Here is a 26,419-nt window from a genome sequence, read left to right as displayed (position 1 = left end):
GCTGTTCGGGGGCCACCGTCAGGCCCAGCAGCGCTGTGAGCGGCAGGAGAAGGTGCCCAGACACGGCCCCCAGGTGCCCAGTCTGCAGGTGAAGGCCGGGTTTCCGCCCCGGCCGCTCGGCACTGTCTCCCCCACCTCATGACCTGCCCACCAGGGCCCTTTCCCCCTCTGTCTCCTGGTGGCCCCGTGGGCCCCATGACAGTCACACTCACTCCCAGAGTCCCCTCCGCCCTCATTTTGTAGGTCAATCTGTCTGCTCTAGGCTGCTGCACCGGTGACTCAACAACTTCCTCTTTGCAAATTTCCTCTTTGCCCTGGGGAAATACCAACCGCCTCCGGCCCACGGCCCACGTGGCTGCCTGGGCGCTGGCCTGGGCTGCTCTCAGGGACAGCCAGTTGGGTCCTGTCCCCTCCCGCCTTTCCCAGAGCCACAGGGGAAGCCCCTGGTGCTGCCAGCCGTCGCAGATCCTCTTTAGCTGGCTCTCACGCACGCCCCTCGGAGAAGGGAAGGAACTTGCAACAGACAAACACATTGCACACGGAACCGCAGATCGTCACCAAGACCGGCGCCCAGGACTCCTGTCCCTGCCTCATGTGCAGGGCAGGCTGTGCGGGGGGCCGAGCTGGAGGACCAGTCTCCCTGTCATGCCCGCATTCTCTCATTGGGCCTTTCTCTGCCTCCGCCCCGTCTGCTCAGAGAGGAGGGCACAGATGTCCTCAGCAGCTGGCATGCCCTCGGCTTCCGAAACCCTTCCCGCCTCTCCCTCCCGTCTGCACGCACCACCACCTTCACCAGCCGCCCAGCCCTCGCCTCCTGCTCACAGACCACACCCACGTGTGGACCCCTCTCACCTCTGCCCTCGGGGAGCAGCAGCTGAAGCCTTTGGCCGCCTCGCCCCGGCCGGCCGGCGGGTGAGGGAGGGAGTGGAGGCTGGAGCCAGGGGCCAGCCTGGAGGTCCGGTGTGTCCCAGCACACCCCGGGGCTCAGCTCGGTGGCACCGCTCCAGCACTGGGCCCGAGTTAAAGGAGTTCATGGGTCGGCCGGTGGCTGTCCTTTATGTACTCACAGAGCGATCCTGGACGGAAGCTGTTGGCTTGCCAGAGGTGGAGGAAACCTGACATTATGGAGACGCTGCATCTGGTTTCAAAGACCAGACGTGGGGAGCAGGTGGGGGGGAGAAGCAGGTTGGTGAGGAAGTTTCATTCATTCAGTCTTGGAGCTTCAGTGGGCGCAGACCCTGCCTCCGTGCTGGGCTGGGGCGCTGGGTGGAGGTGGAGGTGCTGGCGCTGGGTGCGGAGGCTGCAAAGTCCAGGGTTGAGAAGCAAGATGAGGGCTCAGCGTGGAGATGCTGGGTGAGAACACAGAGTGAGGATGAGGTTGGAGGTGAGGATGAGGTTGGAGGTGAGGACTGGAGGGTGCCGAAAGCTGGGGCTGATTCTGACCTCCAGACCCGTAACTCACACGCACTAAGGGGCCTCAGCACCTCCTGCTTCTGGCCCGCCTGAGGCGGGGGCCTCCTCAGCCCCGTCCTCACTGCCCACCAGCGGCTCCTCCTCCCCCGTCAGGCTGGGGTCCGGCTCAGCCTTCAGCTCCTCCAGCGCCAAGGAGCCCTGGCGAGACTTGCGTCTGCCGAAGAAGGTGGTGAGCGTGGGCCGCCGGCCAGAGCCAGAGCCCTCCGCTTCGGGGATCCCAGCGCCCTTGTCACCCCCAGACACGCCTGCGGCCGCCGTTACCACCGCCTCTTCGTCGGACACTCGGGCCGGCCCAGCCCAGGCGTCGACCACCCCGTTGTGCTTCCCGCCCCTGTTCAGCGTCAGCGCCCCGGTCCTGCGCTTCTGCCGCCGGCGCCACAGCAGCACCAGCGCCAGGAGGACGATGACCGCCAGCAGGGCCACCAGCACAGCCACCATCGTCAGGGTGCTCTTTGTCTTCTGGTCTGAACTCTGGGCAGGCCCGCCGCCTCTGTTTGTGGACATCGCTGCGGTAGACATGAATATTTTTACCCTAGAGATGGGCGAGCCACTGGTCTGGGGAGTCTCCAGAGAGCTGGTTGCCATGGTGACAGGGAGTCCACTGGTCCCATCGGAGGTCTGCAGAGAGCTGGTTGCCACGGTGACAGGGGGTCCACTGGTCCCATCGGAGGTCTGCAGAGAGCTGGTTGCCACGGTGACAGGGGGTCCACTGGTCCCATCGGAGGTCTGCAGAGAGCTGGTTGCCACGGTGACAGGGGGTCCACTGGTCACATCAGAGGTCTCCAAAGAGCTAGTTGTCGTGGTGACAGGAGATTCACTCGTCAACATCCCACTGGAGGTCTCTAGAGAGCTAGTTGCCATGGTGACAGGGAGTCCCCTTGTCCCAGTGGAGGTCTCCAGAGAGCTAGTTGCCATGGTTTCACCAGCAGTAGTGTCAAGTCCCAGAGTAGTCATTGCTGGGACAGTGGGATCACTGGTTGCATTAGAGATTTCCTGGGACATTGATAACCTCCTGGTGGGAGCTTCTTGGGTGATTATTGCATTGGCCATAAGGCCAACGTTGGCAGCGAAGGAAGTCTCAGGAGAGGGCACTTCGCCTGGAGCTGAGGAAGGCAGGGAGATCTGGGGTCCAGTATGGCCATGTGCCTCAGAGACCCTTGTTATTGCATCATCGGAGACCACTGAGTTAAGGTTTGAGGCCCCAGAGATGGTTGAGGCTGAAGAAAAAGGGGCTTGTCTGGGTGTAAAAACCTCCGGAGCCCCTGTGTTCACCTTCTGGGCCCACACACCCCCAAGGAAGAGGAGAAGCAGGGTCATTTCCATGACAACAGACATGACAGGACGGGACCTGAGGGTGGAAGGTTGGAGAAAGGGAACACATCAGAGGCTGGCGGTAGGACCCGGCCCGCCCTTCCTCCTGCCGACCTCCCTGCCAACTGCCAGGCCTAGCCCGTGGTTAAAGGCTGCTGCCGCCTTCCCTTTACTGTTACAGCAACAACAGGGAGCAGGTGCTGGGAGCTCCTCCATCGCTCTGTCCCCCAGCCCCTCCGGCCACAGCAGCTTGCAACCAGCGATGGCCTCCCTCCCGGCCTTCCCTCCGGAGACTCTTCAGCCGCCGTGGCCCCTGATCCTCTTTCCCCAGAGGACATTGGTCAGGTCTTTTCGAGCTGTTGGCGCATTCCTGGGTCTGATGGGACCCCCGCCCACCAAGCCACACCTTTTACCAGCGCGCTCGATAAGGCCCAGGCCTGGGCCGGGCTGCTCCAACTCCTCCTGAAGCTGGGGTAGGACTGGGCGCACAGGGGCCCCAAGGGGAAAGGAAGTGGCCCTGGCTCCACCCACCCCACCCCAGCATCCTGCCCCACCCGCCTGCTCCCCCCACTGCCTGAGAGCGGCCCCGCTTGCTCTTTCCGGGGTCTGAGGTGGTGCAGGGGCTCCGGGGTCTTAGCTGATGTGGGACAGGGAACCTGGGGCTGGAGTTCCCTGTCTTAGCAGGGGAAATGGGGCGGCAGAGGTTAAGCCGGGGCGAGGAAGGGGGTCAGACCCCGGGTGATGGGAACCTGCACTTAAGATCTCGGGGGGTGCAGGGAAGGAAATGGGAGGGGAGGGTGGTTTCCTTTGCATTTGTGGTCCCAAGCTGTTGGGCCAGAATCCAGGAAGTCCCAGGGGCAAGAGGAAGCCCCTGATTCTGCTGGGGGCAAAGAGAGCCTTCGCAGGCTGCGGGGTCCCTGGTGAGCTCTCCACGCTGCTCAGGAAGCCGGAGGGTCGCTACGAGGCCTGTGTGGCTGCTTACCTGACGTCCGTCAGCTGCTGGCACCGCACAGGCTGTGGCCTCACTCCGGCAGACGCCTATCCAACATGATCTCCCTGGAAAGGACAGTCAGGGAGAGCTGCTGAGCTTCTAACCAAGTCTCTGAGGGCAGGTCCGAGCAGGTTTTTTTATTTCCTTCTTTGGATGGTTGCTGTTTTCTGACTTCCCCCTAACTTGTAAGCTTTGACTTAAAAAAAAAAAAAATACATTTTATTGGTTTTTTTACAAAGAGGAAGGGAGAGGATAGAGAGTTAGAAACATCAATGAGAGAGAAACATTGATCAGCTGCCTTCTGCACACCCTATTGAGGATGTGCCCGCAACCAAGGTACATGCCCTTGACCTGAATCGAACCTGGGACCCTTGAGTCCGCAGGCCGACGCTCTTATCCACTGAGCCATACCAGTTAGAGTGTAAGCCTTGACTTTTGATATGTGTTGGTTTTGTTTTTTTGCCTTCTTTCTAAAAACATAAACTCTGATTTTTATGTTGTAAACGCAATGGATGCACATAGCAATGGAAGAGGCTAAGGTCAGACTGGGCCCTGCCCCACTCACAGGCGAAAGAGCGAGTCTGACGCCAAGACCTGAGACGCCTGGGTCAGAGGCACGGGAATTTGACTGGGTGCTATGATGTGCACTGACCACCAGGGGGCAGTGTGGACATGACAGGTGTCGTAGATGCAGCACTGGCAGACATGTCCATCACCGCCCGGCCAGCAGCAGCATTACGTGGGGACCAGGGCCCTCGCCCCCAAGGCCCATGGCGGGGAGTCCAAGGGGCTCGCCCCACAGCTGAGGAAGTTCTCTCTTCAAGCAGGTGGTAGGGAAGCCTGCTCTCTGTCCTGAGGGAGACACCACTTTGTCCCTTAGAGCTGCTCCCTGCAAACACAAACCTGAGGAGTGGCCTGATGGAGAGGGGCCTGGACCCTGCCTCCTGGTGCCAGCAGGAGCCGCAGGGAGGCTCAGGGCCACAGCAATGGAGAGCTGCATTCGCCACCAGCAGTAAACATTCGTAACAAAGCCTTCACACATTCGTGTACTTCATTATATTATTATTTTTTAAATATATTTTATTGATTTTTCACAGAGAGGAAGAGAGAGGGATAGAGAGTTAGAAACATCGATGAGAGAGAAACATCGATCAGCTGCCTCTTGCACACCCCCTACCGGGGATGTGCCCACAACCAAGGTACAACCCGGGACCTTTCAGTCCGCAGGCCGACGCTCTATCCCCTGAGCCAAACCAGTTTCAGCATACTTCATTATATTAGACTGGAGGCTCGGGGCACAAATCCATGCGTGGGGAGTGGGGTCCCTCGGGGTGGCCTGCGGGGTGGCCCAGCTCTTGCCCAAGCCTCGCAGCCCAGCAGCCCCGCCTGGCCCCACCCCTCACCTGCTCCACCATCCCGCCTGCAGGATGATGGCAGTCAGGGCTGGGCTCCCTCAGCACCTGGGAGCCGGTGGTGGCCCCTCCCCCCACCGCCATCGCTGGTTACTCTCTGTGGGGCAGTTGGCGGGGCAATCAGGCCCCACTCCCGCCCACCTTGGCCTGGGACCGCCCGCTCACCTGCTCCACCATCCCACCTCAGTCCTGCTCTCTTCCTCGGGGCCCATCGGGGTTGGCAGCACCTCCACTGCTGCTGTCTGCCAGTGCTGCATCTACGACACCTGTCATGTCCACACTGCCCCCAGACATCATAGCACCCAGTCAAATTCCCGGTTGAACAATTTGCATATTAGGCTTTTATTATATAGGATTTCATTACATACACTGTTCTGTACTTTTCATTTTTTTAAAAATAACTTTATTGTTGAAAGTATTACATATGTTCCCTTATTTTCCCTGTTGACCCTTCTTTTTTTAAAAAAAATATATTTTATTGATTTTGTATAGAGAGGAAGGGAGAGAGATAGAAAGTTAGAAACATCGATGAGAGAGAGTCATCGATCAGCTGCCTCTTGCACACCCCCTAATGGGGATATGCCCGCCCAAGGTACATGCCCTTGACTGGAATCGAACCTGGGACCCTTCAGTCCCCAAGCCGACGCTCTATCCATTGAGCCAAACCGGTCTTGGCTGTACTTTTCATTTTTTACTGAACTAATGAAAGAAGGAGAAAGGGAGAGAGGGAGACAGGGGAGGGGAGAGGAGAGGAGAGAGGAAGGGAGGAAGGAAAGAAGAAGAAAGGCAAGAAGGGAGGGAGGAAGGAAAGAAGGAAACTATTCTTCCATTGCTGACCTTTAGGTTGCTGCAACATTTTGCACCTGCAAACAGAAAAGTAGGAATAATTGGCTGCAAAGTAATAGGGTGTTGAAAAAATGTTTTTAATTCTAAAAAGATGAAGATGTTTGGAAGACTGCCCAAAGATTCCCAAATTTTCCAATCTTTAAAAAAAACAAAAAGCTAAAGCTAAATCTATCTATTTATCTATTTTTAATCTTCACCCCAGGATACCTTTACTATTAATTTCCAGAGAGAGGGAGGCAGGGAGGAGTGGGGGAGAAAGAGACAGAAACATTGATGTGAGAGAGACACATTGATTGATTGTCTCCAGCATGGGCCTCTATGGGGCGGGGAACCTCCAACCAGGAATCGAACCCCACGAACCTTCGGTCTGAGGGCTGACACTTTAACCACTGAGAAAAACTGGCCATGATACAAAATTTATTTTTGGCAAAACTGTCATTCAGACCAAATTGCTGCTGACAAAGGTGTGTGTTCCCCAGGCTCCAGGTGGGGCCCCAATTCTGGGGAAACCAGAGGTGATGTAGATGCATCCAGCCTGAAGCTCAAAAAAAACAAGACCCTGCCCGCACAGCCTACGGATCTGGTGGGGGGAGGTAGACCTGGCCAGCACAGACTATGGGCCCAGGGTGGGAGAGAGGTAGACGTGGCCAGCACAGACTATGAGCCTAGGGGAAAGAGATAGACCTGGCCAGCACAGACTACAAACTCAGGAGGAGGGAAGTAGACATGGCCAGCATAGACTACAGGCCCCAGGGAGAGGGGTAGACCAGGCCAGCACAGACTACGGGCCAGGAGGAGAGATGTAGACATGGCCAGCACAGACTATGGGCCCGTGTGGAGAGGTAGACCTGGCCTGCACAGACTATCAGCCTGGGGAGGTAGATATAGCCAGCACAGACTATGGGCCCGAGGGACAGGTAGACGTGGCTAGCACAGATTATGGGCCCGAGGGGAGAGAGGTGATAGAATAGGAACCAGGGTGGTGGCCGCAGGACATCACTAAGGGCAATACTTTGGAAATACTTCTAGAAAAGTCTGTTAGTAGCAGTTTTTCAGGTACAAAATCCCTATGCAGGATTCCAGCCATTCCTCACAGCAAGCCTCTATATCTATATCTATATCTATATCTATATCTATATCTATATCTATATCTATATCTATATCTGCATATATATTAACTATATATATAAGCATATATAGGTATATATGTATATATATATATATATATATATAGATTTTATAGATTCTTTTTAGAGATAGAAGAAGAGAAAGTGAGAGAGAGATAGGAACATTGATGGAAGAAACATCATTGATTGGCTGTCTCCTGCATACCCCACAGTGGGGATGGAGCCCACAACCTGAGCATGTGCCCAGACTGGGAATCAAACGGTAATCTCTTGGTTCCTGAGTTGGCACTCAACCGCTGAGCCACATCAGCTGGGTGCAAGCCCGTTTCACAACCCGAAAGAAGGTAAGAGAGGTTAAATAAACTCCCTTAGGCAGTCAGACTGGGCCGCTCAATGCAAGCACTTCACATTCATATCACACTATGAGGTACCTATTATTACCCTCATTTCACAGATGAAGGAACTGAGGAACCAGGTAAGAGACTTGTCCCAGTTCAGACACCCAACAAGTGCTAAAGATGGGCTTCTGAACCAGGTAGATTGAAGGGCCAAGGCCAAGCGTAAGACTCTCCAGGTGGGACCAGCATCTGACATTGCTGTGCTGCATGTAGAGACACGCTTGTGTATGAAGTTTAAGTGAGAGAACACTTGCTAAAACAGAGGCTGGATTCAGCCTTAGGGAGTGTCTAGAAAAACCTCAGGGAAGCAGTGTCTAAGAGAGCTAGAGGGATAGAGGGATTGAATGCCTTCATTCAGTCCGTCTGTAAATTCTGTTATCTCTCCCTTCAGATGGGCCAGCGCCTCGCCCGGACCTGGGCTTCTGGACACCTCTCTCCTTCAGAGGACCAGGGCGCCGTGGGCAGCGGCTGGTGCCACCGCGGGGCAGGGCAAGCACCGGGTGAGCCAGGAACCTCTTGTGCACAGACGGCAAGGGGCACTCAAAGAACGGCGGTGACCTGTGGGAAGGACAGGGAACCAGCGTGGGGAGTTCCCTCCGGCAAAGCGGGGACACTGCCTGCATCCGCACGATGAGGGCGGTGCTCGCTGAATGAAGGAAGGACCCAGGAGCTCACACAGTTCTGGAGACATTAGAGCTGCAGAGCGAGGGACGAGGGCCAGCCGAAGGGCGAAGGCGAGCAGGGGAGATAGTTTGCCGTAGGAAAGCCAACTAATCACTAAAGAAGGGATGTAGGGTTTAAAGCAACCACGTTACAGCCACCGAGATAGTGGGTTCAGGTAAGGACGGGTGTTAAAGCCGTTGGGTAAAGTTGGGGGCCAAGGGGTGTTGCATATAGGGCAAGATTAGTCCTAATGTATCTCCTCACAAGATACGTGTTCCTTACCAAGGAAGAGAATGCAGCTTTAGGTGGAGAAATCTTAGCCAAGCGGTCAAAGTTACCATCACCAGGAATGAGGCAAACCACAGGCGGCGGCTCCCGATGTGAGGGTGAGGGCCCCGCGCCCCCTCTGTGGCAGCCCCAACAGCAACGCACAGCCCGGGTCTCATTGTGAAGAAATATCAGCCGCCCTGGCCGGCTCAGGTGGTTAAGACTGTCATCCAGCCCTGGCTGGTTTGGCTCAGTGGATAGAGCATCAGTCTGTAGACTGAAGGGTCCCGGGTTCGGTTCTGGTCAGAGTTGCAGACTCAATTCCTAGTGTGGGGTATGCAAGAGGCAGCCGATCAATAATTCTCTCTCAACATTGATGTTTCTATCTCTCTCTCCCTCTCCCTTCCTCTCTGAAATCAATAAAAATATATTTAAAAAAAAAAAAAAAAAAGAGCTGAAACTGGTTTGGCTCAGTGGATAGAGCGTCGGCCTGTGGACCGAAGGGTCCTGGGTTCGATTCCGGTCAAGGGCATGTACCTTGGTTGAGGCGCATCCCCAGTGGGGGAACGGGGGGTGCAAGAGGAGGTTGATCAATGTTTCTAACTCTCTATCCCTCTCTCTTCCTCTCTGTAAAAAATCTATAAAATATTTTTAAAAAAAGAAAAAAAGAAAAGAAAAGAATGGCATCCTGACACACCAAGGGTCAAGGCACATACAAGGACCAACCAATGAATGCACAACTAAGTGGAACAACAAAACAATCTCTCTCCTCTCTCTCTCTCTCTCCCTCCCTCCTTCTCTCTCTCTCTCCTTCCCTCCCTTCCTCCCTCTCTCTCCCTCCTCTCTTTCTGTCTCTCTCTCTCAAAATCAATCAATCAATCAATTTGAAAGAAATATCAAGCCAATTATGTTAGAAAATAACTGCCCTGTACTCTTCAAAAACATCAGTGTCAGGGAGAAAAAGGAAGCCTCATGCCTTCTCCCAGACCTTAAAGCAGGAGAGATGTGTGACAGCTCAATCGGTTCCCACACCGATCTGGGCTGGGGGAAGGGGAGAATGCGTGGGGAGAACGGCCAATTCCGAACGCAGGCTTACAGTAGGCAGTAGTGCTGAATTAGCATTAACGTTCCTTGTTTAACAAGCATGTTCTTTATGGAAAAGGACGTCCCAGCTCACAGGAAATCTGTATCTGAAGGAGGTAGGAGTGAAGGTGCACCATGCAACTTGCTCTTAAACATTTTCACAAAATCATAACAACAACAACAACACGAATAATAATACCGGAGGGGAAGAGAGCCCGTGTGGCAGGGGGTGCAGGAGCGCCTGCTGGTGAGCGGGGGAGGGGGGAGGAGGGAGGGGAGCACTCGGAGAGGGGCGCTCTGCACCCTGTCCCCGTGCCCTGCCCTAGGAACCCCTCCCTACGGGCAGCTGCTGAGTTCTTTCCTTTTTAGCAAACTGGTCATCTATCTCCTAACATTTCCTGAGCCGCCAGGTCAGACCATGGCTACCGGGTCTGTGTTTGTGTCTCAGCCTGGGCCCTCTCTTCCCCCCTACCACCCTCTCCAGAGAGAGGACTGCCAAGGCCAATGTGGTCATTGAACATCATTATGTCTTAATTTTTGTCAAAGTAACGCATACTATACGCACAAAGAGTTTATCATGAATGGTAATACTCTTCCCCTTCCCCTCCCAAGCCGTGGTCCTGGAAAGAAACCGCGTTTTAAAATCCTTTGGACCGGCCGAAGCTGGTTTGGCTCAGTGGATAGAGCATTGGCCTGCCGACTGAGGGGTCCCAGGTTCGGTTTCGGCCAAGGACATGTGCCTTGATTGAGGACATATCCTCAGCGGGGGTGTGCAGGAGGCAGCTATCCCTCTCCCTCTCTGTAAAAAATCAATAAAATATACTTTTAAAAATAAATAAATAAAATAAAATCCTTTTGACCTATTCTAGTCTCCTGGAGCATCCATATACTTAAAATAGACTGTGCTTCTTCTGCTGTTTCTTTTCTTTTTTTAATTCTCATCCAAGGATATGCTTATTAGTATTGAAAGAGAGAGAGAGAGAGAAACATCGATCGGTTGCCCCCTGGACACTACCAGGGATCAAACCTGCAACCTAGGTATGTGCCATGACTGGGACTCAACCCTGCAAATCTCTGGATGATGCTCCAACCAACCGAACCACCAGCCAAGGCTGCTATTTCTTTTTCTTTTTTTTTCTTTTTTTTAAAATATTTTTTATTGATTTTTTACAGAGAGGAAGGGAGAGGGAGAGTTAGAAACATCAATGAGAGAGAATCATCGATCAGCTGCCTCCTGCACAACCCCTATTGAGGATGTGCCTGCAACCAAGGTACATGACCTTGACCGGAATCGAACCTGGGACTCTTCAGTCTACAGGCCGACGCTCTATCCGCTGAGCCAAACCGGTTAGGGCTGCCATTTCTTGACAGATCCATTTTGCCTGCATCACCTACTGGCTTCCAGCTCAATCGATGAGCGTTTGACTCACTGACACCAACACCTCTGCCCAGGTCAGCTCCATCCCTCTTCTTAGGCTCTTGGTAACGAAAGTGCTTTTGTTGCTTTAAAACACGCCCTCTGTGGTCATTGTCCGTGTCAGCCGTCAGGCACAGCGGTGGCCGAGCGGAGCGGCAGACGCTGGAGCCAGACTTTCTGGCCCAGACCAGGCTCAGCCACTGACTGAGCGACCCTGGGCCACAGACTGAGCCCTGCCTCAGGTTCTCACTCTCGAGGACAGGTTAGCGGACAGTCCCTGCCCAGCAGCCTCGCTCTGAGGCTTAATGATGGGGCATGCCAACTCTTGGGATGATCTTTGTGGCAACCCCAACCCCGCAAAAGTGGCTCTTACAAATTCGTGGCTGTCTCCTGTGGCTCCCTTCCTTTATCTCCCTTGTGCCCACTTTCTGCTCTGTGCACACTGAGCCTTCTAACGCCAGGGTAGATGGTACTGCATCCTCTGTGCCCTATCGGTGCACTGTCCCATGCAGCAGCCACCAACCACATGGGGCTCCTTTAATTTAAATTAGCCGAAATTCAGTGAGTCTTGGCATTCATTTCCTCCAGTACCACTAGCCAGCCACGTTTCAAGTGCTCATAAACCGCATGTGGCTAGAGGCTGCTGCACTGGACAGCTCAGAGGGACGCTTGCATCAGCTCAGAAATTCAAGGTGAGCACAGTTTGATCAGATGGCAAAAGACAAGAAGCAAAGATTTCATTCCGATGTGGGGTATAAAACAAGAAAACAACCAACAGGCTAACAAACTCTTAACTACAGACAATAGGACTGTGGTTACAGAGGGGAAGTGTGGAAGGGTGAAGGAGGGAAAGATATGGCAATAGAAGGAGACTAGACTGTGGGTAGTGAACACACAATAAAGAGATGTTGTGCTGCCCTAACTGGTGTGGCTCAGTGGATAGAGCATCGGCCTGCAGACACAAGGGTCCCAGGTTCGATTCCGATCAAGGGCATGTACCTTGGTTGTGGGCACATACCCAATGAGGGGGGGGTGCAGGAGGCAGCTGGTCAATGTTTCTCTCTCATCAATATTTCTAACTCTCTCTCCCTCTCCCTTCCTCTATGTAAAAAAATCAATCAATAAAATATATATATTTTTTAAAAAGAGATGTTATGCTATAAGGCTGTATATCTGAAATTTATGTTATTAATTAGTATTACTCCCAATTAATTTAATTTTAAAAAATGATAAAATATCTAATAATAAATTTAACAAAGGAGGTGAAAGACCTATTCACTGAAAACTACAAGATATTGATGAAACAAATTGAAGATAACACAAATAAATGGGAAGATATCCCAAAAATTAATGTTGTTAAAATGTCCATGCTACCAGTGCAATCTACAGATTCAATTAAAAAATCCAGCCGGGACCAGTTTGGCTCAGTGGATAGAGCGTCGGCTTGGGGACTGAGGGGTCCCGGGTTCGATTCCGGTCAAGGGCATGTACCTTGGTTGCGGGCATATCCCCAGTAGGGGGTGTGCAAGAGGCAGCTGATCGATGACTGTCTCTCATTGATGTTTCTGACTCTCTATCTCTCTCCCTTCCTCTATGTATAAAATCAATAAAATATATTTTAAAAAAATAAAAATAAAAATAAAAATAAAAATAAAAATCCAATGGCTGTAGCGTAGTCCTGTGCACTAAAGGGTCACTGGTTCTATTCTGGTCAGGACCCATACCCAGGTTGTGGGTTCCATTCTCAGGAGGTCCCCTGTCGAGGAGCATACTGGAGGCAACCAATCAGTGTTTCTCTTTCACATTGATGTTTCCCTCTCTCTCTCTCACTCGCACTCTCTCTCTCACTCACTCTCTTTCTGAAATAAATAAAAAATATATCATTGGGTGAGGATTTCTTAAAAATCCAATGGTATTTTTCACAGAAATAGAACAAGCAATCCTAAAAGTATATGGTAGTATAAAAGATCCCAAATAGCCGAAATAATCTTCCAAAAGGACAAGGATGAAGGCATCATGCTTCCTGACTTTAAACTATATTACAAAGCTGTAGTAATCAAAACAGTATAGTATAGACATAAAGTCAGACACTAGAACATGGAACAGAAGAGAGAGCCTCGAAGTAAACCCACACATAAACAATCTATTAACTTATGACAAAGAAGCCAGAATATACAAATGGGTAAAGGGGAGTCTCTTCAATGAATGGTCCTAGGAAAACTAAAGAGTCACATGAAAAAGAATATAAACAGACCCCTATTTTACACCATACACATAATCAACTCAATATGAATAAAATACTTAAATATCGATATAAAACTCCTAGAAGAAAACGTAGGGGTAAGCTCCTTGACATCAGTCTTGGTGGTTTTCAGATTTAGCACCAAAAGCAAAGGCAACAACCCTGGGCAGTTTGGCTCTTGGTTAGAGGGTCGGCCCAAGGATGGAAGGGTCTTGGGTTCGATTCCCCTTCAAGGGGGTCATGGACATGAACCGCATTTGCAGGTTCCCCAGCTCCAGCTGGTTGTGGAAGACAACTAATCAATGTGTCTCTCTCAAGTGATTTCTATACTCTAAATATATTCTATCTATGATTGATTATATCTGTTATATCTCTTGTCTAGAATATCCATTATAATATGGGCTATATATGTATATCTCTCTGTCCTTCTCTCTCTGCTCTATGTCTCTTCTCTATCTCTCTCTATGTCTCTCTCTATATTCTCTCTCTCTCTGTCTTCTGTCTCTGTCTCTCTCTCTCTGTCTCTCTCTCTCCTCTCTCTCTGTCTCTGTCTCTCTCTCTCTGTCTCTCTCTCTGTCTCTCTCTCTGTCTCTCTCTCTGTCTCTCTCTCTCTCCCTCTCTCTCTCTCTCTGTCTCTCTCTCTCCTCTCTCTCTCTGTCTCTGTCTCTCTCTCTCTCTCTCTCTCTCTCTCTGTCTCTCTCTCTCTCTCTCTGTCTCTCTCTCTCTCTCTCTCTCTCTCTCTCTCTGTCTCTCTCTCTCTCTCTCTGTCTCTCTCTCTCTCTCTCTCTCTCTCTCTCTCTCCCCCTCCTCCCTCTCTTCCACTCTCTCTAGAAATCAGTGGAAAAAATATCCTTGTTGGAGGATTAACAACAATAAAAAGAAAGCAAAGGCAACAAAAACAAAAATAAACAAATGGAACTACATCAAACGGAAAAGCTTCTGCACGGCAAAGGAAGCAATCAAAATGAAAAAGCAACCCAAAAAATGCAAGAAAAAAATTAAATCATATATCTGATAAGGGGTTAATATCCAAAATATATAAACAACTCATACAACTTAATAACAAAGAAACAAACAATTTCAAAATGGACACAGGATCTGAATAGATATTTTTCCAAAGAAGACATGCAGATAACCAACAGATACATGAAAAAAGTCCTCAGTATCACTAATCATCAGGGAAATACAAATAGAAACCATCGTAAGATATCATCTGACAGGTATTGGAATGGCAAACATCAAAAGGACAAGAAATAACAAGTGTTGGTGAGGATGTGAAGAAAATGAAACCCTTGTGCACTGTTGGTGGGAATGTAAGTTGGTGCAACCTTTATAAAAAGCAATATGGAAGTTCCTCAAAGTTTAAAAACTACCATCTGATTCAGCAATTCCACTTCCGGGTATTTATGTAAAGGAACTGAAAACACTAATTCAAAAAGATATCTGAATCCTACATTTATTGCAATATTGTTTACAATAGGCAAGATATGAAAGCAACAAAGGTGTCCATCAATAGATCAACGAATTAAAAAAAAACATGGTGCATATGTATACAATGAATATTATTTGGCCAAATAAAGGAAGTCTTGTCATTACAGCAACATGGATGGAGCTTGAGGTTATTACGCTAAGTGATATATGTCAGACAGAGAGAGATACATACTGTCTGATCTCACTTATATGTGGCATCCAAAAAGCAAACAAAATGAAAAATCAACCTCAGGTACAGAGAACAGACTGGTGGTTGCCAAAGGTGTGGTGGACAAAATGGGTGAAGAGGGGTCAAAGGGTACACACTTCTAGTTGTAAAATAAACAATCCTGGTGATGTAATGCACAGCATGCTGACTATAGTTAATAATACAGTATTGTATATTTATTCGAAAGTTGCTAAGAGAGCCGAGACCGGTTTGGCTCAATGGATAGAGCATCGGCGTGGGGACTGAAGGGTCCTGGGTTCGATTCCGGTCAAGGGCATGTACCTTGGTTGCGGGCATATCCCCATTAGGGGGTGTGCAAGAGGCAGCTGATCGATGACTCTCTCTCATCGATGTTTCTAACTATCTCTCTCCCTTCTTCTCTGTACAAAATCAATAAAATATATTTATTTAAAAAAAAAGAAAGAAAGAAAGTTGCTAAGAGAGTAGATCCTAAAATTTCTGATCACAAGAAAAGAATTGTAACTGTGTGGCAATGGATGTTAACTAGATGTATGTGGTGATCATTTCACAATATATGCAAACATCAAATCATTATGTTGTACAACTGAAACTAACATACTATTATTTGTCAACTAGAGGCCCGAAGCATGAAATCGTGCATGGGTGAGGCCCGTGAGGCCCACCCCAATCGGGGATGATCAGGCCAAGCTGGTGGAGGTGGGAGGGGCGGTGAAGAGGGAGGGAGAAGGGCTTCAGGAGGTTGGCTAGTTGGCCTTGCCCCTGGTCGGGGTGGTGGGTGATTGGGGATGGGGCCAGCTGGGGGGAGGGGCTGGGGTGGTTGGCAAGCTGGCCCTGCCCCCTGGTCAAACTCCCAGTGGAGCTCCTTGTCAAGGGAACAATTTGCATAATTAGCCTTTTATTATATAGGATTATATCTCAATTAAAAAATGAGACAAAGAACAGCCCTGGCAGGGTAGCTCAGTTGGTTAGAGCATCTTCCTGATATGCCAATTAACTAATGAATGCATAAATAAATGGAACAACAAATTGATGTTTCTTTTTCTCTCTCAGATCAATCAATCAATAAAATTTTTAAATTAAAAAATGTAGATTATACTATCTAATAAAACAGTAATATACAAACTGACCATACCTCCACTATACCCTCAAGCCATGTCCACCAGCCAATCAGGAGCAGGTATTCAAATTAACCCAACCAAAATGGCTGCAGCCACAGAGAGAGCAGGAGGGAGACTTGGGTTTCCCCTGCAATGGAGGAAGCCAAGCTTTCTGCACACCCTGGCAGGCCAGGCCTCCACTCCAGGCTACAAAGTTTCATTATAGAAGATAAATAAATCCCAACAAAAATGGCAGCAGCCATGGAGCTGGAGAGAGCAGGAGGCTAGGGTTGCCCTCGGTGATGGAGGAAGCCAAGCTTTCCACACACCCTGACCAGGTTTGGCCTCTGCTTAAGGCTACGAAGTTTCAATTATAGAAGATAAATAAATCCCAACAGAAATGGCTGCCACCTCGGAGTGAGCAGGAGGCTTGGCTTTGCTCCAGGCTACAAAGTTTTAATTGTAGAAGATAAATAAATCCCAGATACCAGGGCCTCAGCTTGGGTCACCTGGGGGGCGGGAGGTGGGGTGGGGGGTGGGCGTGGTCAGCCTGCAAACCACCACAGGCCCCTCACCCAGGCCACCCTACTTTCCAAGGGAACCCCCACCCTGATCCTGGACACCCTTCAGGGCAAACCAGCTGGCCCCCACCCATGCACCAGGCCTCTATCTTATCTAATAAAAGAGTAATATACAGATTGACCATCACTCAAGATGGATGCCCCCATGTGGTCAAAGATCTTGCCCCCATGTGGACACAAGATGGCCACCACAAGATGGCCAGCAGGGGAGGGCAGTTGGGAGGGACCAGACCTGCAAGGGGGGCAGTTGTGGGAGATCAGGCCAGCAGGAGAGGGCAACTGGGAGGGACCAGGCCTGCAAGGGAGGGCAGTTGGGGGCAATCAAGCCTTCAGGAGAGGGCAGTTAGGGGTGACCAGGCCGGCAGAGGAGGGAAGTTGGGGGGTGATGAGCTTGCAGGGAAAAGCAGTTAAGGGGAACCCAGTCCTGCAAGGGAGGGCAGTTAGGGGTGACCAGGCCCACAGGGGAGGGCAGTTAGGGGCAAACAGGCTAGCAGGGGAGCAGTTAGGCATCAATCAGGCTGGCAGGGGAGTGGTTAGGAGGTGATCAGGCTGGCAGGTAGAAGCAGTTAGGGGCAATCAGGAAGGCAGGCAAGCAAGCAGTTGGGAGCCAGCAGTCCTGGATTGTGAGAGAGGTCCTAGATTGGAGAGGGTGTAGGCTGGACTGAAGGACACCCCCCCCCCCCAATGCACGAATTTTGTACACCAGGCCTCTAGTAAGTTTAATAAAAATGAAAGAGGAAAAAAATCAAGCGGAAGAAAGGGCTAATAGAGTGACCACCTTCACATTTGGCTGAGCTTCCTGGGTTAACCACTAACAATTTGCATGAGACTCTGCACAAATATGTGATGTGAAGTACGGTGGAGGAACATAACACAGAAGCCTGAGGAAGTGAGGGAGCCAACCAGGAAATCCCTGGGGAGGGGCATTACTTAGGAGGACAAGGCCAGGTCAAAGTCCCTAAAATCGGATCATGCCTGGCATGTTCTAGAAACCCCCAAGGAGGCCCTGGGGCTGGGACAAACTGACTATACCTCCAGGACAGGACAGGAGAAGATGGGAAAAGGAGGCCACAGCGGAAACAACCAGGTTCATTGAGGTGACCTTGAGGCCATGGGGAGCTGTTGGAGGGCTCTGCCTTTGGAAAGCTCCCTTCTGGGTGCTACAGGGAAGAGACCGTGGGGGTGGAGGAGGGACAGAGAGACCCGTGAGGAGGCTCCTGCCGGCCAGGGTGAGGGATGATGGGGTCTGAATCAGGCTGATAGGAGCTGTGCAGAGAAGTGGTCGGTTGCCAAATACTTTTGAGGTAGAACCAACAGGATTTTTACCAAATGGGAGAGAGAGATTAAAAGACGACACCAAGCTCTTTGGTTTCATCAACTGTGAGAACAGAACTGCTGTTTTCTAATGTGGGAAGGCTGGGCGGGCAGGTTTGGGGGAGAAGATAAGGAGTTCATCGGGGGACATGCTAAGTTTGAGATGCCTGTTAGACCCTCCAGTGGAGATTTTGAAATGTAAATGTGGGGACATCAGCCTTTGGACGACGTTTAAATCCATGCATCCGGAAGGTTCACCTCAGAGGGAGTGTGATTAAGACACGAGGACCTTGCCAAACTGGTTTGGCTCAGTGGATAGAGCATCGGCCTGCGGACTAAAAGGTCCCAGGTTCAATTCCCGTCAAGGGCATGTACCTTGGTTGTGGACACATCCCCAGTAGGAGGTGTGCAGGAGGCAGCTGATTGATGATTCTCTCTCATCGATATTTTTAACTCTCTATCCCTCTCTCTTTCTCTCCGTAAAAGACACGAGGTGGTGGCTGGGGGACATTGCGTGACTTACCGAAGATCACTGAGCTGGTAAGAGGCAGTCAGGGTTCAAAGCCAGGCCCCAGGGTGCTCTCCTCGGAGCACGCCTTTGCCTTCCCCTTCCCCTTCCCCTTCTTCCTTCACAGGCCAGCATCTCTAAACTCTAAGAGTTCCCATGAGACTTGCAACCAGGGGAGCAGTGGGCAGCAGCAGCTCCTCCCAGGCTACCCCTGCCCTGCCCCCAAGGCCCTTTTCTCTGACTCTCCACCGAGCAGGGCAGCAGCCACGTTGGCTAATTTCTTTCCCACGGTGTTTCTGGAGCCAAAGCAGCCCTGCCTGTCCCTCTCCTGTTCCTCCTTCTACCCTAAGCCCTTCCTTGTTGCAGTACGCCTGGCCTTAATGAACATACTCTCAAAATAAAATAAAAATATAAATTAAAATAAAAACCAGGTCCTAGTCCAGATCTTGTACTCCTCTGCTGGTCCATGTAGGCTTCTGTCGGTCTAACTGGACCATGGCTATAATCTAGACCACTGAGAGGATTTAACTGCAGATCTGAAAATTGCAGTCACTACTGAAGGTTCTGTTGGACAGCAATGCCCTAGAGCCACCGGAGGTGGATTCTGTTTCTCACTGGAATTAACTGGCACACACACCCCCACCCCACCCGTCAGAGCCAAGGCGCTTCCATCTGGTTCACATATTTGGGAATCCAGTTTAAACTGCCATTGGTCCTCACCTATTGTAACGGGCATTCAGGACACCGTGTTCTGGCAGTGGCCCCGGAGCTGCCCTGCAGGCTTTCTGTGGTCGGAGGAGGGGCCCAGAGCCCCTGGGAGGATGTGCGGATCTCGGCCAATGGGGAAGTCAAGCAGGATGATGACCCCGCATGAGGACCCCCACCCTGCCATGGATCAGCACCCCTCCACTGAGCCGGAAGCGGGGGCAGACTGGATGCTGCTTAGTCCCCCTTTAATGACCTCAACCGGCAACTGGTGAACATGGGCTTTCCCAGTGGCATCTTGGCAACCACGCCCTGGAGCCGGTGACCCGCCTGCTCCTCTTCCTGCTCCTGGTGCTCAGTGTTCATGGACTCCGCTGGTGGCTCATCTATCCTGTCAGCAGATGTGTGTTTGGGGGAGAGGCCGAGGGGGGAGGGAGCTGTGCCTTGGTGTGAGCAGGCCCCTGGGGAAAGCACCCTAGCAGTGCCTCGAAGGTGTGCTCAGAGACCTGGGTTTCCACGTTGTGTTAACAGGATGCAGAGGGCGTCTCTGGTCCAGCATCCCCAAAATATTAGGCGGCTGCCCTCATCCTCTTGAGATGTTTTTAGGTAGCACGGGCCTGCATTAAGCACAAAGAGTAAAATAGGGGTTCCCTTTCCATTCTCTTCCAGTCCTTTTATGCCAGGGAGACAGTCTCAGCTTGGTGCCAGGATGTTCTCATGCCTCTGGGACATAAGCTGATCTCCTGCTTCTAGAGAGCAGGCCTTGGGCTTAGGGCAGGTGGACAAAGTTCCCAGCCTTTTAAAGGTTTACTTTGATCAGCTTTCTTTTACTGATGACAGGTGGCACTGGCACTCTATCGTGGTTTACAAAGAAATATGGGGGAAAGCAACCCGTGGACCAGAACCTGCGGCGATGGGCTCCAGCGGGTGTGAGCAGACCCTGAGCAGTGCGTTCAGACTCCGCAAAGCAGGGCTCCGGGAAACTGACACCGGCCACCGCCTGCGTGTGGCAGTTACTAGCTTCTACAATTTTCTTTCTTTTTTTCTTCCTTTAAAGATACTCTTTCTTTTTATATATATATTTTATTGATTTTTTGCAGAGAGGAAGAAAGAGGGATAGAGTTAGAAACATCAATGAGAGAGAAACATTCACCAGCTGCCTCTTGCACATTCCCTACTGGGGATGTGCCCGCAACCAAGGTGCATGCCCTTGACCGGAATTGAACCTGGGACCCTTGAATCTGTAAACCAACACTCTATCCACTGAGCCAAACCAGTTAGGACTCTTTCTTTGTAAAAAAAAAATATATATTTTATTGATTTCAGAGAGGAAGGGAGAGTGATAGAGAGATGAAAGCATCAATGTAGAGAATCATTGATCGTCTGCCTCCTGCATGGCCCCCACTGGGGATCAAGCCCACAACCCAGGCATATTCCCTTGACCGGAACTGAACCCGGGACCCTTTAGTCCACAGGCCAACGCTCTATCCACTCAGCAAATGCAGCTAGGGCTAGACCTAGGGCTAAGGTTTAAAATAAAAGGTTGTGGTTCCCTTTCTTCCCATGGGGCCTTTCAACTCCCACTTTCTCGATTCAGTTTGTTTTTCACTCTTTCACTTTCCCAGACGGAGACCCACCTCCTCCACAAAGATAAGAGGCACTCTCCTCCCATGCTGCACTGCCCAGTGTGGGAGTTCGTTTAAGTTGTTCTGATCCCGATTTATAACATCCTTTTTAAAAATTTTAAAAACAAGCAAACCACACACACAAAAAAAAAACAAACCACAATAACACTGCTTAAATGGCAACCTTGATGTCTGTGTGTGGCCTGCCTGCTTGGGGAGACCCTGTAATATCAGGTCTGTGGCCACTCGGGGAGAGGACACTACACTTGAGACCTTTCTCATCAGACAGAGGCCCCTGAGGTCAAAGTTTCACGACCCTCCCTCCCTGCAGCCTTTTTAGAAGTGCTGGTTGTTACAGACAACACCAAACCCAGAATGTCCGTTTGAAATTCCAGCTCACCGCTCAGCAAGCTGCATGCGAATGTGCTGGCTCTCCTCCTCCGGGCAGCAGCCCCACCCCGCCCTCCCTCAGCACGGGGTCGGGATTGGAGCTGGCCGGACTCAGCTGGAGCCTGAACCAGACCAGGGTCACCGATGCCCTGCTGGCCTCTTCCTTCAAAGCAGCCAGCCAAGCCAGCCCAGGAACAAGTGGCCTTTCTCCCTCTGGACGCAAGCCTTTGCAGTGCTCCACTTGGAGCGCACTCAGTAACATCCTTTACCTGTGTTTTACATGTTTTGACCGCCTTTTTTTGTAGAAATAAAAATTGACCTTAGAATTAAAAAAAAAAACATCAACAAGCTTATACACATGCAAAAACTTGTTCACAAAGCATCTATCCTATATAATAAAGAGGTAATATAAAAATTGACCATCACTCCAACACACAAGATGGCCGCCCCCACGTGGTCAAAGATGGCCACCACAAGATGAGGGCAGGGGAGAGTGTGGGAGATGAGGCCAGCAGGCAAGGGCAATTGGGAGGGACCAGGCCTGAAAGAGAGGACAGTTGGGGGTGATCAAGGCTGCAGGGGAGGGCAGTTAGGTGTAACCAGGCCAGCAAAGGAGGGCAGTTGGGGGGGACCAGGCCTGCAGGGGAGAGCAGTTAGGAGCAACTAGGCCTGCAGAGAAGAGCAGTTGGAGGGGACCAGGCCTGCAGGGGAGGGCAGTTGGGGGTGACCAGGTCAGCAGGGGAGAGCAGTTAGGGGTGACCAGGCCAGCAGGGGAGGGCAGTTGGGGGGGACCAGGCCTGCAGGGGAGGGCAGTTGGGGGTGACCAGGTCAGCAGGGGAGAGCAGTTAGGGGTGACCAGGCCAGCAGGGGAGGGCAGTTGGGGGTGAACAGGCCTGCAGGGGAGGGCAGTTGGGGGTGACCAGGTCAGCAGGGGAGAGCAGTTAGGGGTGACCTGGATGGCAAAGAAGGGAAGTTAGGGGTGACCAGGCGAGCAGAGTAGGGCAGCTGGGAAGGACCAGGCCTGCAGGGGAGGACAGGGGTGACCAGGCTGGCAGGGGAGGGCAGTTAGAGGTGACCCGGTCCGCAGGAGAGGGCAGTTAGGGGCAATCGGGCTGGCAAGGGAGCTATTAGGCATCGATCAGGCTGGCAGGGGAGTGGTTAGGGGGTGATCAGGTTGGCAGGCAGAAGCAGTTAGGGGCAATCAGGAAGGCAAGTGGTTGGGAGCCAGCAATCCTGGGATTGTGAGAGGGATGTCCGGCTGCCTGTTTAGGCCCAAACCACTGGAATTGGGCTTAAATGGGTAGTCAGACATTCCTTGAGGGGTCCCAGATTGGAGAGGGTGCAGGCTGGGCTGAGGGATACCCCTCCTCCCAGTGCACAAATTTCATGCACCAGGCCTCTAGTATATATGTAAAAGCCTAAGCAACTGTTATGGTCTAACAACCGGAACAACTGGTCAACCAGTCGCTATGACACACACTGACCATCAGGGGGCAGACGCTCAATGCAGGAGCTGCCCCTGGTGATCAGTGAACTCCCTCAGCAGAAGTACCACTCAGCCAGAAGCCAGGTTCATGGCTGGCGAGTGCAGCTGTGTGGTGGCGGGAGCCTCTCCCACCTCCATGGCAGTGCTGCCAGTGGCAGCGGCAGCGGCAGCAGCAGCAGGCTCAGCAGGCTGGGATGAGGGCAGTGGAGCTGTGCCCAGCCCCAGCTCCTCCCAGCTGCCTGCCACTTCAGCACTGCTACCCCTAGGGGTCCCGGATTGCGAGAGGGCAGAGGCCAGGCTGAGAATCCATACACTGGACCACTCGTTCATTATTTATAATTGCCCAAAAGCAGAAACAACCCACATCCATCAACTGATGAGTGGAATATTATTCAGCTTTAATATGTAATGGGTAGTGACAGATGCTATAACATGGGTGAACCTTGAAAACATTTTGGCAAGTGAAAGAAGCCGGTCATATAGGACCACATATCGTATGTATGATTCCATTCATTTGAAATGTTCAAAAAAGGAAAATCTATAAAAACAGAAATAGATTGGTGGTTGTCAGGGCCTGGGAGGTAGAAAAGAAATGGGGTTTGGGGTTTCTTTTTGAGGTGATACAAATGTCCTAAAATTAAGTGTGGTGATGCTGTAGAACTCTGTGAGTTTAAAAATTCATTGCGCCCTGGCCAGCGTGGCTCAGTTGGCTGATTGGGCATGGTCCCATGCCCAAAAGGTTGCCAGCTCAATCCCCAGTAGGGAGCGTGCAGGAGGCAGCCAAACCAAGTTCATTCTTGCATCAAGGTTTCTCTCTCTCCCTCTCCTTCCTCTCTAAAAATCAATGAAAAGCCGAAACCGGTTTGGCTCAGTGGTAGAGCGTCGATCTGCGGACTGAAGGGTCCCAGGTTCGATTCCGGTCATGTACATTGGTTGAGGGCACATCCCCGGTAGGGGGTGTGCAAGAGGCAGCTGGTTGATATTTCTCTCTCATTGACGTTTCTAGCTCTCTATCTCTCTCCCTTCTTCTCTGTAAAAAATCAATAAAATATATTTTAAAAAAATAATAAATAAATAAATAAATATCAATGAAAAATCTCACTGAGCCCTGGGCAGTGTGGCTCAGTTGTTTGGAGCATCATCCCGTACACCAAAAGGTGTGGGTTCCATTCCCAGTGAGGGCACATGCCCAGGTTGCCAGTTCGATCAATGTTCATCTCTCACATTGATGTTTCTCTCTCTCTCTCCCTCTCCCTTCTTCTCTCTCTAAAAATCAATAAAAAGATTATTTTTAAAAATAATGAAAATTTTAAGAAGTGGTATATTATTAGAAATATGGAGGTAAACAGCAGTAGAAACAGCTAAAAGGAGTCAGAACAGTTGTATAGGAGTGAGATTCATGAGGGAGAGTGCAGGACACTGCTACTTTTCATTTGCTTATACCATGGAATGCTACCGTGTTTCCCCAAAAATAAGACATACTCCGAAAATAAGACCTACTTACAGGTTTCCTTCTGAGTGAAATATAAGGCATTCCCCTGAAAATAAGCCCTCCCCCGCCCCCCAGGCTAAACATGAGAGATTTGGTCCACTGATTCTGAAAGAAATGGAGTCACAAGAAATTCACCAGGAAATTCAGGAATTGGATTGTTATGATGATCTTCCAGAAGATGATGACATGATTGTCACTGAATAAATGAGTAAATTCTTGATACTGTAGGATTCACAGTTTGTCTGGTTTGTGTTGACAACTACCGTACTACCGTACCGTATACAGGTAATAAATTTCCTTTATTTTCATTTAACAATAAATGTGTACCGTATTCTTCTTCATGGAAAAATAAGACATCCCCTGAAAATAAGACCTAGCGCATCTTTGGGAGCAAAAATTAATATAAGACACTGTCTTATTTTCAGGGAAACAGGGTATCTGAATTTTTAAAACTATGTGCACTATTATTTTGAAGAAAAAAAAATATATAAATTTTAAAAAAGGCTTTTGCTACTGAAAACAATTACTTTAAGAAGTTTTTTAGGCTCGGCTAGTATTGCTCAGTGGTTGAGCCTCTATTAACCAGCAAGTCACAGTTTGATTTCCGGTCAGGCACATCCCCAGGTTTCAGGCTCAATCTCCAGTGTGGAGCGTGCAGGAGGCAGCCCATCAACGATTCTCTCTCATCACTGATGTTTCTCTCTCTCTCTCCCTTTCCCTCTCCCTTCTTCTCTCTGAAATCAATTTTTAAAAAAGAAAAACATTTTCAAAAAAGAAGTTATTGCCGAAACCGGTTTGGCTCAGTGGTAGAGCATCGGTCTGCGGACTGAAAGGTCCCAGGTTCGATTCCAGTCAAGGGCATGTACCTTGGTTGCGGCACATCCCCAGTGAGGGGTGTGCAGGAGGCAGCTGGTCGATGTTTCTCTCTCATCGACGTTTCTAGCTCTCTATCTCTCTCCCTTCCTCCCTGTAAAGGATCAATAAAATATATTAATAAATAAATAAATAAATAAATAAAGAAGTTATTTAGAATCAGCCCTCTGCGTTTGGAGGCCTTTGCACTCAGAACATTAACTTTCACATAAATAATCTGGCAAGAGTCAATCGTCTGCCCTGTTTCAACTAGGGGACAAAACCAAAAACAATGGGCCTAAGATGGGGTGAAATAAATTCTCACAGGAGGAGGAAATGTGAGAGTGTTACTGTAGACAATTAGAGTGTCAGGGAGTCTCCCCCATTGGCCCAAAGCTAGAAATATGAATGGACAGAACGCCTCCCCAGCACTCCAAAAGCTAGCAAGATAGAAAAAGAAGCCCTCCCTGACCCATAAGAACGCAGGCTTGAACAGGAAGAGGAGTGACCTTTGAGCAGCAAGGTGAGATTGGTTTCCGAGATGGGAGTCCTCCATTCTCCCAGGTCCTAAGGCTCCTGAATAAAACTCTTTCTCACCCTGGCCAGTGTGTCTCAGGGGTTAGAGCACATGTGTCAAACCCAAGGCCCGCGGGCCAAATCCGTCCCGCCAGGCCTTGCAATGTGGCCCGCACCGCTCTGTCATCACTGCACTCCGCTGCGTTTCCATCACAATGACAGTTTATGACTGTTCAGTAAACCATTCGGCCCGCGATTTACGTTGGATTTTAGATTTTGGCCCCTTCTCTGATTGAGTTCGACACCCCTAGGTTAGAGCATCAAACTGTGCACCAAAGAGTCTCTGGGGCAATTCCTGGCCAAGGTCAGGTGCCTAGGTTGCAGGTTCACCCTGACGGAGCTGCGCGCAGGAGACAACCAATTGATGTCACGTAAATGTTTCTCTTTCTCTCCTCCTCCCTCTCTTCCATTCTCTCTGAAAAGCAATAGAAAAAATATCCTTGGGTGAGGATTAACAACAAAACCTCTTTCCTTTTTCACCAGCACCTACCTCACAAGTTTGACTTCCGTTGCAGGAGGCAGCCGAGCCTCCATTTTCTGGTTTGGTTTACAAGAGGGCTCTGCGGAGGAGGCCTGAGTGCTGCTCCAGGAAGAGGGGACACCTTCAACAAAGGAGAGGCAGGAAGGGACAGAGCTAACTGGGCTGGAGCCTGGGATCAGAAGGGGGTATAAAGAAGACAGAGTTGGCCCTGGCTGGTTTGGCTCAGTGGATAGAGTGTTGACCTGCAAACTGAAGGGTCCCAGGTTCGATTCCGGTCAGGGCACATGTCCAGGTTACAGGCTCGATCTCCAGTAAGGGGCGTGCAGAAGGCAGCAGATTAATGATTCTCAACATTGATGCTTCTATCCCTCTCACTCTCCCTTCCTCTCTAAAATGAATTT

General features: G+C 50.5%; 1 protein-coding gene across 1 annotated transcript; it reads right to left on the bottom strand.

Annotated features, from left to right (window-relative positions):
• Positions 1-1,364: 1,364 nt before the first annotated feature.
• Positions 1,365-3,274, bottom strand: SPN (sialophorin). The gene is made up of 2 exons (XM_036413064.2): positions 3,198-3,274; positions 1,365-2,821 (listed from the first exon to the last, which is right to left on the bottom strand). The coding sequence occupies exon 2, from the start codon at positions 2,806-2,808 to the stop codon at positions 1,468-1,470; it is 1,341 nt and encodes a 446-aa protein (XP_036268957.1). The 5' UTR covers positions 2,809-2,821; positions 3,198-3,274; the 3' UTR covers positions 1,365-1,467.
• Positions 3,275-26,419: the final 23,145 nt, after the last annotated feature.

This window comes from Pipistrellus kuhlii, unplaced genomic scaffold, assembly GCF_014108245.1.
Source record: "Pipistrellus kuhlii isolate mPipKuh1 unplaced genomic scaffold, mPipKuh1.p scaffold_m20_p_48, whole genome shotgun sequence".
In the NCBI taxonomy this organism is placed as follows: Eukaryota; Metazoa; Chordata; class Mammalia; order Chiroptera; family Vespertilionidae; genus Pipistrellus; species Pipistrellus kuhlii.
Note: the sequence above shows the minus strand (reverse complement) of the source record. Positions and strands in the feature narration are given on the sequence as shown.

Excerpts from the sequence above, each read along its gene's own strand:
- SPN (XM_036413064.2), bottom strand. The coding sequence starts at position 2,808 with ATGTCTGTTGTCATGGAAATGACCCTGCTTCTCCTCTTCCTTGGGGGT.